The sequence below is a fragment of the Strix aluco genome, chromosome 3 (assembly GCF_031877795.1).
Source record: "Strix aluco isolate bStrAlu1 chromosome 3, bStrAlu1.hap1, whole genome shotgun sequence".
Lineage (NCBI taxonomy): Eukaryota > Metazoa > Chordata > Aves > Strigiformes > Strigidae > Strix > Strix aluco.
The window spans coordinates 22,177,724-22,196,627 of NC_133933.1; the positions used below are offsets into that span (position 1 = coordinate 22,177,724).

Consider the following 18,904-nt stretch of genomic DNA (forward strand, 5'->3'; position numbering starts at 1 on the left):
TGGAAAGAGGAGGAAAATGGCTAGAGACAGATCTTCTCTTCCTTCTTCTCCTAGCAGCTGCTTTTTTCCCCTTTTTCAGGAAATGGTGCCTGATAATGTGGCTGCCAAGGGACTGAACCTGCTCTAACGAGAACTGCACAGCCCATTAAACTTCAGAAGTCTACCTGTTAGCTAGGCAAATGGTCTAGATCCTGAAGAGTTCATCAGAGCCCTGCACTCCTCCAGATGCAGGTTCTGAGACAGATAAAACAAAACTTGGATCTCATCCAGCCACAGTTTTGGCAAAATCAAAACTATCCTCAGTACTTGAGACAATTTTATAGAAAACTGGGCATCAGAAATACCTGGTTTCATACCTCTATACCAAAGATACTATTTTGCATTATTAAAATGGGATTAATTTAGTGATTTATAGGTAAAGAGAAACACCATATGAACTATCCTGTCCCCACGCAAACCTCTTAATAAAAGATGAAAATCTTTTCAACCAGCATGAGGTTGTGCAACCACTACAGGAGAACAACGAAATCGTGCTGGCAAGCGCTGACCTGACAGAAAGGATTACATTCATCTTTTGCATTGCTGGGTACTTGTTTCTACATCCTTTCTTGAAACAAAGACTTTCATGTCGTTTGTTTTCTTAACAGATTTTTGATGTTTTTGTCCTGAGACTTCAGGATTGCAACAAGAAAGTGAACCAGCAGGCGCTGGAGGTGCTGGCTTTGATAATACCCGTGCTCAAAGATGCCTTACACCCAGTGCTATTCTCTCTGGTATCAGCAGTCATCGACAACCTGAACTCCAAGCACTCGGGGATTTATGCTGCAGCTGTGAAAGCACTGGAAGCAGCCATTGCTCACCTAGGTAAGGCTGACCTCTGACATTGGCTCTCCTCAACTGCAGCTTTCTCCACCTTGGAGTTAAGTGAACACTGAGTCTGTTGATAGCTGTTGTCATCTGTGGAAGTATCCAGCTGCTGCAAGATGATTATGAAGTCCTGCCTGCATTCTCTCTATCCCAATCTGTTGTACGATGTTGTGATGTGCGGCTGAATGGATGCTGCTTATCACCTGGATCATGTGTCTGATTAGTAATTCAGTAGAGAGGACATTATAGGGATTATTTTAAGTTCCTGCCAGAAGAGCTTGAGGGAAGTGACTAACATCAGTCATGATTATTTTTCTTCCTTCCTTCTGGGAAACTGCATGCATTTTGCTCTTTCCTCTCGCTGGACTTTGTTCCACACCGTGGCAGTGGCAGCTCTCCTGAGCAGATGCGTCTGGCCCCTGCTGACCTCAATATGAAAAGTTTTGAACTCAGTTACTAATTTTGCAGTTTTAGGTAGCAGTTTAGCCATGTAAAGCCCAAATGAAGATGTCCTTTGGAATTCAAAGATTGAGACCTTGAATTTAGTACAATGCTGTTATGAAAGATCATAGCAGAGATCAGATGAAGGATGAAATGCTTGTTCCATAGTCAGCCTGGAGGTCTCCACGTGTGTGGGGTTAGAAATGCCTTGACTTCCTTCTTCCAGAAGTGTAAGCAGCCCATTATCGTCCCCTTTTCAGGATGCTTGAGCATGGGGCCACATATATACCTGCTGATGTAAAATATGTACCTGCAGTAGGGACAGGGTGAGGTCCCGATCTGCCCTGTGTCCTGAACCATGTCTTCTGCTGCCTGCCAGGGTCATGCTGAAGCTCTTGGGGATCGTCAGGCTTGCTTTGGCTGGGAGCACCTACCCTGCAGAGTGCACCTCCAGCCCATCCCCTATCGCTGTCCAAAAGCTATGTGTTTGCATGCCTTGGACTGGTAAATACAGTGGCATGTTCCTTCATGGGTAGTACTACAGAAGTCTACGTTGGTGTCTTCATAGTTCATCAAAAGATTTTTTTAACAGCTACTTTTTGGTCAGTGTATTTGGAATTGTTCCCTTCTGATCTGCTCTAGAAACTGATTGTACGCATGTGGGTAGGATGTATTTCTTAGAAGCTATCCTGAAGTCAGCTCCCTGCTTTCCCTCACCTGCCACAGGTTTCAATTTGCCTTGATTTGGAGGCAGTAACCTAAAAAGAAGGGAGTCAGAAAAGCAGAAATGAAAGAACAGGAGTAAACTAGAACGGGATTATACTAAGATTTATTTCTCTCACACCAGTTTTATGGTTGATATTGATGATTCACAACAGTGAGTACAGAAGGGTCTGATGGGGTTGGTTGCAGCCAGGGGACACGGTTGAAAACCGGACCCAAGTGTGTAGCAAGTGGTGTTCTCTGTGACTCGTAGGTTATTCTTAGGCACTTTATTTTAGGCAGCTGGATCCCCTGGAGAATCCAGCTGCAAGGATGTAGTGGAGAGGCGTTGACATTCACTGGTTTTCTTTTTGCACACATTTCCATTGTGTAGGGAGACTCAGACTGCTCTGTGTAGCTTGCTGGAGGTGTTTACGTCTGCCCACTGAAACCCCAGTGAAGTGTTTAACGTTTGGTGAGAGGAATCCAGGCCTGAATTTCCCTTTTGATCTTCTGGTGTAGATTCAGCAGCACACTGGCAATACTTGTGTTACCACTGTCATCGCTGCAGCTGTGACCAGAAGTTTGTGGTCCCTGGGGCTCTTCATGTGCTGTTTACTCCAGCTCTGACTTCTGTTGAAATGTGAGATGAGAGCTGGTGTGTGCATACCTAGGCATGCAAGGAATTTGGTTTTGGAAAGATGAATGCCATCAATAGAAGTGTTCACCAGGAGTGTTTTTACACTGATTAAGATCTACTATAGACAAGCAGGTTCCACATGAAGTGTTTGGGTTCTATGGCTGATGACAGGTTTGCGACTCACTCATGTCATTTATGCCATATTTCAAAGGACCTGAATTCCTGCCAGCTGTAACTGGTGAGCTGGGTAACCAGCAACTGTGGTGATGCAGTCCTTATGCACCAGTTCCCAGACAGGCTTGACTGTGTGCCAGCGTTTCCCCAAAGTCCCAGGAGCCTTCGGCTCTACGCTGCTTGTCTGCTTTGGTGCAGAAGGAGCTGAACAATAAATCCTGGAGTACAGCTTTGCTAGAATTCAGGGACGAAGGGATTTTTGGAGGTTGTTTGGCCCCAATTTGACTTCCCAAATGAATTGCTTTGCTGTTGGCGTGAAGGGACACTGACCCATCAGAGCTTCTGCAGAACTGCTTTCTGGAAGGCTTTACATTACAGGCATTAGCTGGTCCCATCTATTTCCCGCCTTTCTTCTTTGTCTTCTTTTTATAAAAGGGAATTTATGATTTGCCAAGTTCATTTCTTTAGAACAAACAGGTATAAATCCAGCTGTAAATGATGGCTTGTTCCACATGTTGTTCTGCATGGGGCAAGATTGCTATAGCCAATAACTACATAGCCAAGGTCTGCTGTAAATTCCCTTGCCACGCAGATTTATGTCAGCTGTGAAAATGCAGCACTGGGTGAATATGCCTGAAAAATTTAGTGTTGAAGAGGCAGGTCTTAAAGGGGAATGAACAACTTCCTCCACACCAGCTGCTTTGTGAACTCAGTGAATTTGCTGACCCACCGCCTTTCCGTGTCCCAAGTATAGGTTTGTTCCCAATCATGAAGCGGGGAGAAGGGTGTGAGAGCTGTACTGCTTTTGGCCCTTACCCATTTTTTGTGGTGCCTGGTAGAAGGTTGGGGAAAAGTTGCAGAATCCTGCTAACAGAGGTTGTGGCAAACAGATCCCTTCAGGGTTTTGTATGGAGCTTTCTGTCATTCCCTTCTCACCAATTCTGAGAGAGCACTGTAAATTTTCCGTGCTGGTAGATGTCAGAACAGGAGCAAGGCACATCTGTCTCGCATCACACTGCCTTTACCCAGAGACACGTTCAAGCAAACAAGGTGGGATAGATTTTTTTGGTTCTGCTCATTTTTGTGAATGTTTGCAAAGATTCAAACAGGCAGCTGAATCTCAAACAATTCAAAATTCAATTAGTGGTGGAAAGAAGGCTCTACTGGAAAAATGCACAAGCGAAACCTTCCCATATGCTTTAAAATTGTCTGCCTTTACAATTGAAAATCAAGTGGCAAATGACAAACACCCCCCCCCCCAGAACTCTAAAGGATTGTGCAGCGCTCGTAGCTTAGAATAAGTGAGCGCAATGTCTTGTCCCGTTGCTCCACTGAGTTTCATAGCTAAGAGCCCAGCTATTGCTTTGAGACTGGGTTGTCATGCCTCAGATTCTGAGGCTTCCTCATTTATCACCTTTAATGATCCATGCAAAAATGCAAGCTGATTAGAAAATGCCTTGATCACTTGATGTAAAAACAAAACCAAAAACCCAGTAAAAAACCCAAAACAAAAACCCCCATCCCCAAGACCAAAATTCTACCTACAAACACACTAATTTGCTTCCAAATAACTCCTGAATAATTTGTTTAGCTGGACTGTGACATTGGCTTGAATGTCTGCAGCTGAAGGCCACACACATTCCTTAGCTGTGACTTGGGAACCTATTCCCACTCAAGGGAGCCACCTTGTAGATGGGGGCAAATCAGCAAATCAAGCCCAACTGCAATGGGACCATGACGTAGATCTTGCTCTGCTCTGACATCTGTCTTACCCTGTTCTCTGTCATGAGAGAAATGCCCTTCAGATGGCCACTGCCTGACGCCAGGGTGCGGAATCAGGCCAGCAGCCCGAGTAGCTCCCGGAGGAACCAGCCCTCTACAAGAGGGGAAGGATGTTTCTCCTGTAGGTGTTAACGTAGCAAAGAGGGGGACACAGTGAAAGTGAGAGTGTGGAGAAGCAGATTCTTCTTTTGCTTTTATTGCAAATGCTGGGCTGCCTGTCCTGTAGCCAGCAGGTTTAGCTACTATGTAGTGCAGAGAATTAAAGCTGAGTTAATAAGAATTGAACTGCCTGCTGCCTTGTTTTCTCTAACAGCCATTAAAAGCTGCTCTGTCTTTAGGTCTCTCAAGGCAGCGAAAGTAATGGTTGGGTAAATTTGTTATTGACTCGAGCTTTACTGTTTCAAAATGCATGGGGCATTTGAAACCCTTAAATTGAAAGGTCAATAGTGCCTATATGCTTAGATTCCTAAAAACCAAGGAAACAAACAGTTCCCCCTCACCCGCCCAAAACCCAAGTGTTCCCCTGAAAATCTGTGTAGATCCTGATATTAATGATTAATTAACATTTTGTGCTCCTTCAAGATCTCCAGATGTCAGGGTGTTTTTTTCAAAGCAGCAGCTGTAAGGTAACTTTCTGGGGAGGAACAGCAAGTATGAAACTGTGTCTGCCAATGCTGCAAGTGTGTGAAGCAAAAAGTGAAGTGCTTAAAAAGGTGAATGAGAAGAGGGTAATTACCAAAGCAGAAGCTTAATTAGGATAGCGGGATCAGTTCTTTACTGCATGCTTGCAAGAAGATCATTAGGGTCTTCCTTTTTATATCTCATGCAGAAAGGAGCACTTAATAGCACAGTGCTACTTAAAACCACTTTGGGATTTGTCTCTGTAGCGGTTCACAAAGAAGTAGGTTGCTCGCTTTATCGGTGCCACTCCTGGTGACACTGCGAGGTATCGTAGCGCATCCCACGTGCGTTCTGCCTCCAAGAAAAGCTTTGCTTGGCTTATCGAAGCAGTAAGACGGGAGGCTTGCAGACCAATCCGGGCAACAGTTCATAAATTCAAACAAGACCCCAAATCAACAACAGGCAGCATAGGAAAACTAAAATACATATGATAGTCAAGTATTGGAAAATGAGTTTGTTTTCCAGTCTCTCTGCCAAGATCTGATTTGAGAGATGTTACAGGAGCCCCTGAGAGTGGATGGTGTTGGCAATAAGCAGTAATTCTCTGTTGTAAGAGTAACTTGGGAGTCTTGTCCATAGATCCCAACAGGTAACTTAAATCTTTAACACCAGCTTATCTTTTAAGTGTGAATGGATGTGTGGACTTCTGAGCCTTCTCACCCTTCTCCTTAGAGGAGGGAGGAGGTCACTTCTGCAAAGCTCCGGGACACAAAAACTTTTCACTGCTTACTTGGGACTTAAATTTTGAGGGCCCTGATGTGAAATGTTTAACATAGCTCCTTGTACAGCGGCCAACTTTGTATTTACAAATGTGAAATGAAAGCTTTTCTTTTTGAATTTAAAATCCCCCCAAGTAAGCTGGAAGGAGAGAAGAAGAAAAGAACTCAGAAAATGATTGAAATTTACTTTATTTTACAAAATGCAGTTACCTCTGCCCTTCCCCCTCCCCCTTTCTTTTTTTTCTTATAACCTCAGCAGCGTGAGCAGAAAGAAATGTTTCTCTTTCAGATAACAGACTGATGCTGCAAGCTTTTGGCCACCGAGTGCGTTTCCTCAGCGGCCAGGCTCTGCTGGATGTCACAGAACATCTCTCAGGTATTGCCTGCTTCAGCTAATCTCCACTTCTAAATGAAGAAGTCTTCAGAGGGAACATTTAGAGGGAAAGCCTCTGAATAGACGGTGCAGTAGCTCATCAAACACTGGAAGGTTCTGAGCTTGTCTCTCCTGTGAGATACACGTAATAGGTGTATTTGGCAGGGGTTTGCCTGGCTGCTGCAGAGGTGTGCAGCATGTGAGATGAGGACAGCACTCGGGCTCCGGCGCTGAGCTCTCACTGGGGCATCTCAGGAGCTGCCTCCAGGAAAAAGAGGGGCTAAAAATACCCTGGCTGGCTCCTCTCTTTGAAGGACAGTACCGTAAATGTCGTGGACCTGGAAGAGGTCCCTTTTCTAACGTGAACAACCATCCTTCAGAAAAAATTGTGGTCACTGGTATTTCTGACAATCAGTTTGGTTTGTCATCACAGGATTCTCATTTTTCTGTCGGAAACTTTTGACGCTGAGTTCTGCAGAGCCTGGGGGTCATAGCGTAGGTGAAAACTCAACACACATGTTACAGGCAAGGATTTTGCGCAAGGCAGAATTTGGGGACGGAGGGGCAGAAGCCCAACCCATTTAGCCCAACCCACTGAGGCTCCCTGCCCGTGTTGCAGATATGACATTGGACTCCGAGCATTTCAGGGTGTGCAAACAGTCTATTTCTATATCAGTGGTGCCCGACACACTACAAAGGCAGCTGATAATTGATTTAGAATAGTAGCTTGCTATGTCAGCAATAGCCAGGGAATGGAAAAAATGATAATCTCAATATATACTAGAAAAGACTATTCATACCCTTGCTTCAGTTAGGGCTGAATCCACTGCTAATTATGCCAGCATCTTTTAATCCAAGGTTTAATACACTTTGCTTCTTCATTATGAATCTCAAAAGGGCATGCTTAGCCATAGCGAATGTAGAAGGGCCTTTAAAGATCATTTGCATAAAGTAAATCTCCATAAACATCGAATTAGTTTTACAGTTATTTTAATCTTTTCTCAAATAAAGCATCTGAACATAAATTGGGACTGCTTTAGAGGGAGCAGATGTTCTCTCTACGATTTACTGGAAACAGAGAGCTCTGTCTCTTCTGAAGCTCCATAGTGACCGCTGTGTTTAACAGCATTTAAACTCAAATTAACTCCCATTTTAAAATAGGTACCATAACCCTTCTTAGCAGAATTGTTTTTAGGTACTTTCAGGAGCTGTTTAAAAGTTGATGACTTATGCTAGATTAACAGCATAGAGAAAATTGAGGTCCTTCCACTACAGAATAAGAAATGGTTACTTTATAACAGAATCACATTAACATTTTGTCCCGATCCAATATCGGGGCGAGTTCTTAAACGATCCCAAGAGCGAGATTAAGACACAAACAAGGTCAGATGCTGTACAATCTTGTGAACTTTATTTTCTATATCAACTGATAACAGCGATAGGACAGAGAGAAAAGGAAAGAGAAAGTCAGAATCCCTAAACCAGAAAAACGGTAGATTTGCAGCTAATTACCGCCACCACCAGGGATCCAACGATGTTCCGTAGACTCGGCCTCGGTGCAGGTGGTGGTGCTCCAAGCTCTGCCGAGGTCCCAGCTCCAAGTAACAGGTGTCGAAGAAGGTCCACCAAGAGAGGAGTACGCAGTCCTTTTATTGTCCCAGTCCCCACGATTTCTCCGAAGAGTCCGCCCATTTCCACGGAGCTCATTGTAATATGTGCCGCCCCGTGGTCCTCCATACGCGCATGCCCAGGTGTTCATGCTGGCGGGGGGGGTCGACCTGCGGTGCCTTCAGCCTTTGCACGTCTTCCTCGCCCCGATTTCCTCTTCACCTGGCTCGTGCGCAGGTACAGAATGGCAGGCACTGCCAAGGCTGTCATTGTTCTTGCTTTGAGCGGATGTCATGGTTTCAACCAGGACTCTGCGTCTCCTCCAAAGCGTCCTCCTTCAGAGCAACAGGATGCTGAGGCCAAGAAGTGGTAGTCGTGAAGGCAATGTTGAGACAAACAAAGTCTAACACAGTTCCTTACACCACCCCGTGGCTCAACATTGCTGTCTTCGTGGTGGCGTTAAAGATAACAGTACAGAGAGAGAGAGAGAAAGACAAGAAAATCGCAAAATACAATAATAGCAAACAAGATTTCCGGCAAATTTCCTTCCAATAAACATGTCTTTAACAATATCTTTAACAAATATAAGCATTTTCAACTAACAAGCCTATAACCAATAACATTCTTTAACAGGTATATCATGCTTAAAACTAACTAATTTTATAAAACCAAAACATAAACTAATTTTGAGGCTCCGATGAAACAACACAAGAGCATGATGGCAAGTTACATGATTGACATTTACAGGGACAAAAAAGAAGTATTAGAATAACAATTAAGTTAGCAACCAATAAGACAAAAACTACAAAGTGAATTAAAATTAATCCTAATACATGTTTGTCGCGGATGAAAGTATTGACACGGTAATATTTAGTAAGAAATCTAGGTTTATTAATAACTAACAGCAATTTATTATTATAAAATAATTCAGAGATACTAAAAGAAAGAAAAGCGACTTATTCAGATTCTAAAATGACAAGATACACACTAACTTACTTAACGGTACCTATATATATACATATACATGCATGCACATAACAAAATGGACAAACATACAGAAACAAAGGTGTTTGGATTCAGTAGAATGAACACAGAACGGACATACTCACACAGAGACAAGGGTACGTACACACACACACACACACACACACACAGAGTAAAGATAAGCTAGCTCAAAGAAAATTTCCCTCTTGAGTTTAGAGTAAATACTCACAATGCCTTGGCATTCCTCAACAGGCGATAATTGAGACTCGAGCGGGGGACTTCGCCCTGGCCTTCCGTCTGGAGCAGACAGCACCTTAAGGGTTTGGTACCTGAGAGGCGTCCCAGCTCAGGGGAGATGCTGGTCACAGGCCCACTGCGATCCAGGAGAGCTCAAAGGGTCTCCCTGGTGGTCGCCATTTATAGGGTCCAGGATAATTGACTTTTGTCAAATGCCTTCTGGTGCCTTCCAGCAGTTACACAAGAATTTGATTAATGTGCGACTCTGTTATTGTTCCCATTTGACCACATCCCAGGCACAGGTGTGCCAGGCCCTTAGGAGTTGATGGGCCATTTTAACCATTTCGGAGCAATCGGGAGGGGCAGGAGCCAGGCTCGTTAACATTGTCAGTCCTTATCTCCACAGACTGGTGTATAGCTCGGGGGATGTGGGTGGAATCGCACCTAGCACCGAGCAGCCCAACAAAGAGGGGCGTGGGGGGTGGGGGGGGGTAAGAATTGCGCCACCACAATGTTCCATCTTTTCCTGCGGTTCTAACAAAATACCACAAAGTGTCTGAGTCTCTGGCAGTCCACGCTGTCCGCTGCAGTTGGGGTCGGCATGCGCAGCAGGAAAATCCCTTTCCGTGCCCCCTCATCCCAAAGCGCATGTGTCATTTGGGCCTCGAAACTTCTGTTCCAAACTTAAACAAAGGCAAATAACAACACTATCCATACCAATGTTAACAATATTCTAAATAAACATATGAAAAGGTAACAGTAACACTATTAACTAACAGGTTTTTAACTAAACAAAGTTAAACATGTGTCTCAAACCGGACCGAGGAATGTTCTCTTGGTTCCATCTCAAACCAGACCGAGGAATGTGCTCTCGGTTCTGTTTCACACCGGGCCGAGGAATGTGCTCTCGGTCTTTGTGGACGGGGAGGGGAAGGAGGTGGTTGTTTACATGAACAGGCACAACTATAAGACGGTTTTCATGGACACTTACCAGACGAACACATACATGCTGCAAGAGAAAATACAGCAATAGCTAACAAAGTAACAGCCACAAAATTCAATATTAAAAGGGTATACATTCTAATTGTTATTACAAACCACAGCGCTGAAAATAAATGGTGGTCTGACTCGTCTGAGCCGGGGATCTGCCAAAATGGACACCCCCAGCCCAGAGCACATGTGTGGTTTAGGCCTAGAAACATCTATCCTAAGTTTAAGGTTTAAATGATGGATACAGCGACAGGCTTTGGTTGGCGAACAATACGAATCTGTTTTACACCATCAGGTGAAACAGTAGATATGAATTGCATGTTGGAAACAACACTCTGGATTAACTGAACAAAGCAAGGAATAATACATGGCAAAAACATTAAGGCGGCAAATGCACATATGAGATAAAATAGAAGCTGCTTTACCCATGGTGCTCCGGGTAACCAAGACCATAAATCACCACTCCAGCCATTCCATGTTTGAACAGGGACATGAGCTAGTTTCCTAATATCCGTGGTCAGTTGCAAGACTACTTCACCTACATCATCTATTTCCAAACAACAATCAGAAACATTTAGTTTTCCACATACTCCTCCTTCTTCAGCTAGTAGGTAGTCTAAAACCATGCGATGTTGAAGGATCGCAGTGCGCATCTGTTGAGATTGTTGAGTTAAAAGGTCTATATCATTAGCAGTTTTATTAGTAATAATTTTTAAGACTGCTTGCAGTAGAATTATACGGTTCAAATTACAAATTGGTTCTCTTGCCCCTGATATTGGTTCATTGGGATTCCAAGTGGCAGCCCCATAATGCTCAATAATTCTTTCAGGGGGCCGCTCATTTTCCCCCCACTTTTGAGTTCCACCTATTTTAAACTCAACAGATCGCTTGTTGCGGACAATCCTTTTGTTTCCTAACTTATCATATAGTCTTATTCCCAACTGAGGTAGTGGGTTGTTATACCACCCCGTGGCTGGAGTGGTGACCTACATCAGGGGTCAAAATAATCAAAGCCTGGGGATAAAGCCCATTCACAAACACTCTCCCCGACTCGTACTCCTCTCTCTTTTGTCCAGTTAAGGCACTAAATACCTTTTCCAGGAAAGTGGAGTTGCCAGGGATCAGCATCCTCAGTCCAGTGTGGACTGTATTGAAATTGCTGACCCACCCTTCTCGGTTAGCACTTAGAGAGCCGGAGCTTCCTCCGGAACCAAGGGAGAGGAGAACGGTCGCCCAAAACAGTTTCGACGATGGTACACAACACATCCTACAAATATTAATAAGGCAATAGACATCAATACTATACAAAGAGTCAAAATCCACATAAGGATCCCCCGTTGTGACTCAGGATAACCTTCTTTCAGGGGGTTTTACCTGCAAGAGAAAAGGGAAGAAAAATCTTCTCGGTTCATTTTGAGAACCGGAAGTGAGTTATAATCAGAAAGATGGAATAATCCACCTTGTATTAATTTTGTGCTCCTTTCTATAAGCATCTTTGGCCTTCCAGGTGTACTTATTAAGGGGTGCGTCCAACACCAGTGGCACTGTGCCCACTGTAGGAAGTGCGACCAAGACGGGTTGTCCTGGAAAATGAGACGGATTGCTGGGGGTGGAGGTGTAACACCTGCGAGCTGTCCTCCAGGCTGGGCAGGAGGCGACCGACCTTGCCATCCTCCTTAAGGACCTGGTGACCTTATGCAGTGACATCCGCCAGTTCTGCACAAGTCGTTCTAATTTTTGGGTCGTGAGTCCGTCCATCAAGTCATGGGGAATGCCTTTCTGAAGCCCTAGTTGCCACAGTCCCTGTCGAGTTAGGGGTCTCTCTCTCCCAGAATTCTGACATCGGGGTGATCCCAAGCCTTGGCCCTTCCTCATGGATGATTGTCGCCCACCAATTTGCTCTGCAGCCCGTGGGACCACTTCTAATTCTGCTCGTCTCACACTCCAGGAATCTACTTTGGCACTTGGGGTTGGAGTAGGTCCATATTGTCGGGCATAATTAATTAACTCCCTAGCTACTTCTTCCCATGTCCATGCTTTGTGCTCCTCTCGGCTGCATCCAGAGATTAATGTTCTTTGCAATGATGCCAATGCTCTCTGACTTGAAGAAGTTTCGGCTATCTCCTTTTGCAATTGAATCCCCATAGTCTTTAACGAATTGGGGAGTCCCCTTACCAGAAGGGTCATTCGAACAGGATCTACTTGCAATGTCATGGGTGATTCACAGTAAGGTTTTAACTCTCGGTCATACATCATCTGCAAACATGCAGCCTTTTGCACACTCTCCATGAGTTGGTCTACTGTTCCCTGTATGATTACAGGTTCTCTTCTCTCTCGGGGATCAATTCCCCCTGCCCAATAGGCAGCTCTTTGGGTTAGGGACCATGGAGCCTTCTGTCTCCAGTTGTTAAGAAAACATTGGGACCCCAATAGTCCACAGCTTCCTTTTCTGATAACATAATCTGATCTCCTCCAGTTAATGACACTCTCCACACATACTCCGTTTCGGACTCCCCTCGAGCCCGAGCATATTGTTTTGTTAAATTGGCCAGCTCTGTCAAGGTAAAAGGAACTTCTTTGCTGGTTATCTGTGGGCTGGCATCATCATCGTCCCCATCGTACTGATACTCTGTTTTAATCAAGGGACGGAGAGGGACTTCTAATCTGTCTAAGCACATTTTGAGGTTTTGCAACTCATTGATGGGGTCAAGGGTACATATTTCTCCCCGTTCTTCCTCAGTTTTATCTGACAAAATATACTCTTTCAAAACTCTATTTGCTGTTTTCCTATGTTCCTCTTCTTCCTTCAGTCTTCCTTTTAAATCCTCTACTTGTCTCTGGAGAGACTGAACCAGATTTTGGAGGGACTCTATCATTTGCAGTTCAGAGGTGTGGTAGTTTTCCTTTTCCTCTACTGCGGCTGCCAGACTGGCACCCAGGACTGCACATATAAAACCTTTGCCCTTGCCAGACCTGACTTTTGCATCTTTCTGCAGAGCAACAATCCTATCAGTGACAGCCTGTAAGTTGTACCAATTCCCTCGGGCCCAATTCATTCCAGGCACCGAAGGTCTTGATTTATGTTTCTCTAACAATTTAAACAAAGTTTCCTTCCCTATTTTGGGTACTTCCTCTTTTGAGGGGTTTTCTAAAGCAATACTCATTTTTCTTCAAAGCAAAACAACAACTCCTCAGTTACAGAATATTACACACTTAATGTCAAATTTCCCCTGTTCACTCTCAGGAGGCCGGACCTGAATCTAACACAAAAGCAATGTAAAGGGGATTATCGTCCTGAGAGGGCCACACCTTGGTATGCAAGTTTCCCCTGTTAAGTCTCTGGAGGTCACACCTAACCCAAACACAAATGCAATATCACTGTCCACTCTTCCCCCTGTTCACTCTCAGGAGGTCACAACTTAATGTAACACAAAGGGGGTTATTTCATCCTGAGAGGTTTGCATCCAACACAGCAAGACAGTATAGCACTCTCGTCTCAAGGGATCCTGTCCGTGACGCCAATTTAAAATGTCCCGATCCAATATCGGGGCGAGTTCTTAAACGATCCCAAGAGCGAGATTAAGACACAAACGAGGTCAGATGCTGTACAATCTTGTGAACTTTATTTTCTATAACAACTGATAACAGCGATAGGACAGAGAGAAAAGGAAAGAGAAAGTCAGAATCCCTAAGCCAGAAAAACGGTAGAGATGCAGCTAATTACCGCCACCACCAGGGATCCAACGATGTTCCGTAGACTCGGCCTCGGTGCAGGTGGTGGTGCTCCAAGCTCCGCCGAGGTCCCAGCTCCAAGTAACAGGTGTCGAAGAAGGTCCACCAAGAGAGGAGTACGCAGTCCTTTTATTGTCCCAGTCCCCACGATTTCTCCGAAGAGTCCGCCCATTTCCACGGAGCTCATTGTAATATGTGCCGCCCCGTGGTCCTCCATACGCGCATGCCCAGGTGTTCATGCTGGCGGGGGGGGGTCGACCTGTGGTGCCTTCAGCCTTTGCACGTCTTCCTCGCCCCGATTTCCTCTTCACCTGGCTCGCGCGCAGGTACAGCTTGGCAGGCACTGCCAAGGCTGTCATTGTTCTTGCTTTGAGCGGATGTCATGGTTTCAACCAGGACTCTGCGTCTCCTCCAAAGCGTCCGCCTTCAGAGCAACAGGATGCTGAGGCCAAGAAGTGGTAGTCGTGAAGGCAATGTTGAGACAAACAAAGTCTAACACAGTTCCTTACACATTTCCACTGAAAAGAAAATAAGAACTCTGTCTCCAGACCATTTCAGATTTTGATCTCTCAGCAAAATCTGCTGTGCAAGGAGCCTATTGGTCGTAAATTTTTGTTTGTATTCAATATAGTTCAGTTCAGAAAATGAGCTGAGAGCAGACTTCAGAGAGAATGAGAGGGAACGCTTGGGTTTTGTTAGATTTCAGCTCCCTGCGTAAGATTTTTTTCTATCTCTATATCCCTATTTCAGGGAACATTGTGAGGGTAAATGCCATTAAAATTGCGAGATGTCCAAATGCCATGGCAATGGGGTCTGGGTAATTATCTAAGACATCCTGACGTTTGAAACAGCTGTTCATTAGAAACCACCAAGTATGAAGGGAAAAAAACTCAGGTTAGACCATTGTGCCAAAGACATCAGTTAGTCACTGATGTTTCTAATAAAACTGTCAAGTGGCACACATCTTTTGTGGGCTGGAGTTCTGAAGTGTGTTATTACACTGCCGTTTACTGTGTGCCACTGAGCAAAGGGAACTGCCAGATTAGACTGTTGGCATTTTTCATCAAAGGTCACCAAAAAAGTAATCATCCTTTTTATTAGAAATCTTTCAATTACCTCTCTAAGCTGCATTTCAGAATCTTCAGCAGCTGGTTTAGACAACTTCTGAATGGAAGTAAGCAACGATTTGACATTTTTGTCATTTGTAATGCAGAAGTGGATAGTGAAATGATTTACAAAATGTGTGTGATTCACTTTACTAAGTCTGTCACGGATGCAAAGCCTCTGATTTGGAAAAATTAAAGGTCCTCAGAGGTTGGTTGTTCTGTTCAGTGGATGATCAGCCACTGTTGCCTGTTTCTGGATCATCAGGCTCTTTGTGCTTGCTGATATTAGCCAGAAAAGGCTCCCAAGAGCCAAAAATAAAGGTAGGTTCTTGTTTGCATTAAGGTTGTTAAGAAGCTTGTCTCTCTCACTTGGCAGTGCTCGTGGCATCTCTTTATCCCTCGAAACCCCAAGCTGTCAAGCACTATGCCCTGCCCATACTCTGGTTCTTTCTGGGAAACAGAGCCCTGCCTGTCAGAAGCAGCAATGTCAGGGCTGTGGTTGCCAAGCTTGCAAAGACCCTCTACCAAGTGATGGGCTTGAGCCTGAGGGACCACGCCGCCACTCAGCCTCAGCATGTGGCGAAGAACCTCTGGAACGTTTTGGGCCTGAATATTGGGTGAAGACTTGGTGTGCTCCAGGGAGCCGATGGAGAGATGCTGACTGGAACAGGTGGAGGCAAAGGTGGACTTGGTGGTGGCATTGGTTTTAGTCTGTGTGTTTGAAGAACGGGAGTAACCCTACAGAGTTTATAGGTACAGTTGTACATAGTATATTTTGAAAAATAAATAAAAGGAAGTATTTTTCAAAAGTTTTATATCTTGAGCTCATGTTCTCTAAGAAGCTTCCATAGATACCAGAAAAATAAAAGCCTGTGTGTAAATGCAATTTGTAACTGTAAAAAGGAAAAGAATATATTTATATTTATATACTTAGAAAGTAAGGGATGCACATATATATATATATTTACTTATGAAGTAAGAGATAGGCTTTGGAAGCACAGGGGCTATAGGATTAGACGTCTTGATTTGTGAAGCAAAGAATGAGAGACCAGGACCTGCTAGCCCCTCTGGGGGGAGGGGGTTATAGGAGGATGTGCAGCTCACTGTGTGTGCCAGTGTATGCCATAGGTGCCAAGCTACCAGGTGGCCCCTTTACAAGTCTCTGGTAGCTGCTGGTGCAATGACAGATACCTGAGATGTGCAGATCAAGCTCACGACAGCAGAAATCTCCCCCTTTTTCCCATTTCAGGGGATGCATCTTGTCTGTAGTCCCCTGTGCTCCCTCATGCAATGGACTGATGTGATGAGGTGGTCAGTGCCATTCGACTGCCTCCCAGCACCCTGGGGCACCCCTGGGGAGGTGCAGGAGAGGAGCTCGGGGTAGGGGGCTGTGCCACCTTGCAGGGAGTGCTGGGTGACACACGGGGTGCTGGCCAGTGAGTGGACTGAGGGTGTCCTACAGAAGCTGGGGAGAGGTAAGCTGTGGGCAGGCATCATTTTTAAAAATATATACATTTTCTAAATATCTTTTTTTCCATCTTTTGAGAATTGAAGGGTTTGCCTTGTATGCAGACCAATAAAGCACTTCTGAACCTGAGATTCAGGAAACTGAGGAAGGAATGTGCCAGTCCTTCACCATAAAAGGTTTGGAAGCACAACGGGAGAAATGATGAGAGAAGAGAGGAAGGGCTGAAAGCAACAGAGGCTGATGCATCTGTATAATCAGATATGAAAACAGAGCAGCACGATCTATGTTATATAATTCTCAATATACTGGCAGAGTTTTTGAAAGAAAGAAAAATGGAAGCTTTGGGGAGAAGAAAAAATAGGAAAATAATGGCATGAAACACACTGGGCCCATGGAAAGTTAGAAGAGCCTTGACAGGTTCTTGACAAGTACAAGGACCTTATATGAAGCTGGGAGGCCAAAAAATACTTCAGGGAGATCTGCCCATCCCAGGGGTCTTACATTTATTTGCTGCATAGTTTGGTATGTCTAAAGCTATACAGGACTCCAACTTGCAGGATACTATTGTTGCATTGGGTCACCTCTTAAGGAATCCCTTTTTAATACAGTACTAAGGTGGTGAAATTATTTAGTAGACTATTCTAAAATGTTTTTTTGCTGATGTTTTTTGTTTTTAACTCCCAACTTTTGGTAGCAAGAAGCAGTCAAGAATTCATCTCTATGAAGTCTTGGCGTGTGATCTAGGCCAGGGACATGGCTTTGAAACACTGGTATATCTGGAGATCCTGCAGAGCCTGGTGGAAGCCACAGTCCCTGCAGATCTGCTGGAGTATTTTGGAGTTTAGCATCTTGAGAAATTTTTCTAACACCTTACCAGAAACAGGAACAGCCTGCTAGGATGCAGTAGCATTGTTTTGCAGGCATGACAGGGTTCCAGAGAGTACATGTGTGCGCCCAAATGCTAAGGGTGAGATGCTGTAGAATGTTAGAGGGTGGCTGAGTTTAAATAGTAGATCTTAAACTATGTCACTTCATTAAGCACCTGCACTTTGCTGCTGCTTGAGATCTATTTTAACAGGCACATAATTGTTAGGTGGTTGGCATCTCTAGAGGGCCTCCTGGGTTGGCTTTCTCTACCTCAAAAGTTGTTCTTGCTGTTTCCCTCCTCTGCAGATCCCTCCCTCTGAAGCCCTGTAAACGCTGCTCTGCACAGGCTGCTTTTGCTGGGCTGAATAAAAGCTCTTTGGTTTTACTTTCTCCTTGTCTGTGTTTGGGCCCTTGGGAATGTGGGGGGAAGCTTCTGCACTTGGGAGAAAAAAAACTTTTGTGCACATCATATGAGGTCTCCCAGAACCTGTTTTTATGCGTTTAGTTGTAGTACTTGCAAAGTAGGTTTGAAAAGTAACCCATGTAAACCGGTTCCTTAATTCTCTTTTAACCTCGAGTGGTGCTTTCATGCATAGTGTTCCCCACAGGCAATGAGAACAAAGCATTGCCTGCTGGTACCTATTTTCTGTCTAGATGTTTTATTTTTTCAACTCTCCAGATGAGACAGTTTCCCCATGAGAGGGGCACTCCTACCACAGCAAGATCAAATCTAGCTGATGGTGTGACTGCAGTGACAAGCAGAGGGGTTAATGGGGAGGAGTTAATTCAGCTCAGGCGAGCTCTCCTGCCACATGTTTGGACAGGAACACATCTCAAGTTATTAAGAAGCTACCAAGGTTTTTGGGTGATACAAACAAAAGGCAAAGCAGTGTTGGACCTTCTTCCAGCACTGGTAAGAATTTAAATATTTAATTTTTCTAACTTATTTTTATTATAACTTTAATACAGAAGTCTTACCAGAGAGGAGACTGTAAGCTGCACTTGCAGGGTCAGTTTAACTCATTTAATTATTGCATTTAATGTGCAGTGTAGCTGCTAACCCACAGAAGTTAGTATAGCAAAAGGAATGTATGCCAGTCTTGTACATTGGCTTACTCTTACCCTACATCCTGCCAGAGCCCCAAGACAGACCCAGGCTCTCACAAATGGTTCCTCCTGCTTGCTGAAGGTAAGAGTTGTCATCAAGGGAAGGTGGGGGATAAAAGTTGACATGACTTCTATCATAAAGGAGTGAAGAAAGCTCATGTTCCCCCCACAGGGTAGGAAGAGGATGGTCTTGTGCCGTCATCCTGTTCAAGGGGGCATTAGAGCTCTGAAGTGTCATGAGCAGAGAGACTGGTGCTATGTAGTCTGAACCCAGTCTGCAAAATTCATCATTTCCTCAAATGGGCATTTTCTTCTCACCAAGAGTCAAAGCACATGCTTGGTGTCACAGCTTGTCTGCTCTTCAGAGTGCTTGTGCCATGCAAATGGGTTAGCTGTACTCTGAATCTCCCTGTGAAAATGTAACCG

General features: G+C 44.5%; 1 protein-coding gene across 1 annotated transcript in view; it reads left to right on the plus strand.

Moving 5' to 3' along the window:
• LOC141921592 (TOG array regulator of axonemal microtubules protein 2-like) overlaps positions 1 to 15,848 on the plus strand; it is a 42,818-nt gene extending 26,970 nt beyond the window's left edge. Inside the window, 3 exon segments of the mRNA XM_074820516.1 lie at positions 648 to 864; positions 6,296 to 6,382; positions 15,413 to 15,848. Coding sequence (XP_074676617.1) covers positions 648 to 864; positions 6,296 to 6,382; positions 15,413 to 15,657 — 549 coding nt within the window. The 3' untranslated portion in view covers positions 15,658 to 15,848.
• The last annotated feature ends 3,056 nt before the right edge of the window (positions 15,849 to 18,904 follow it).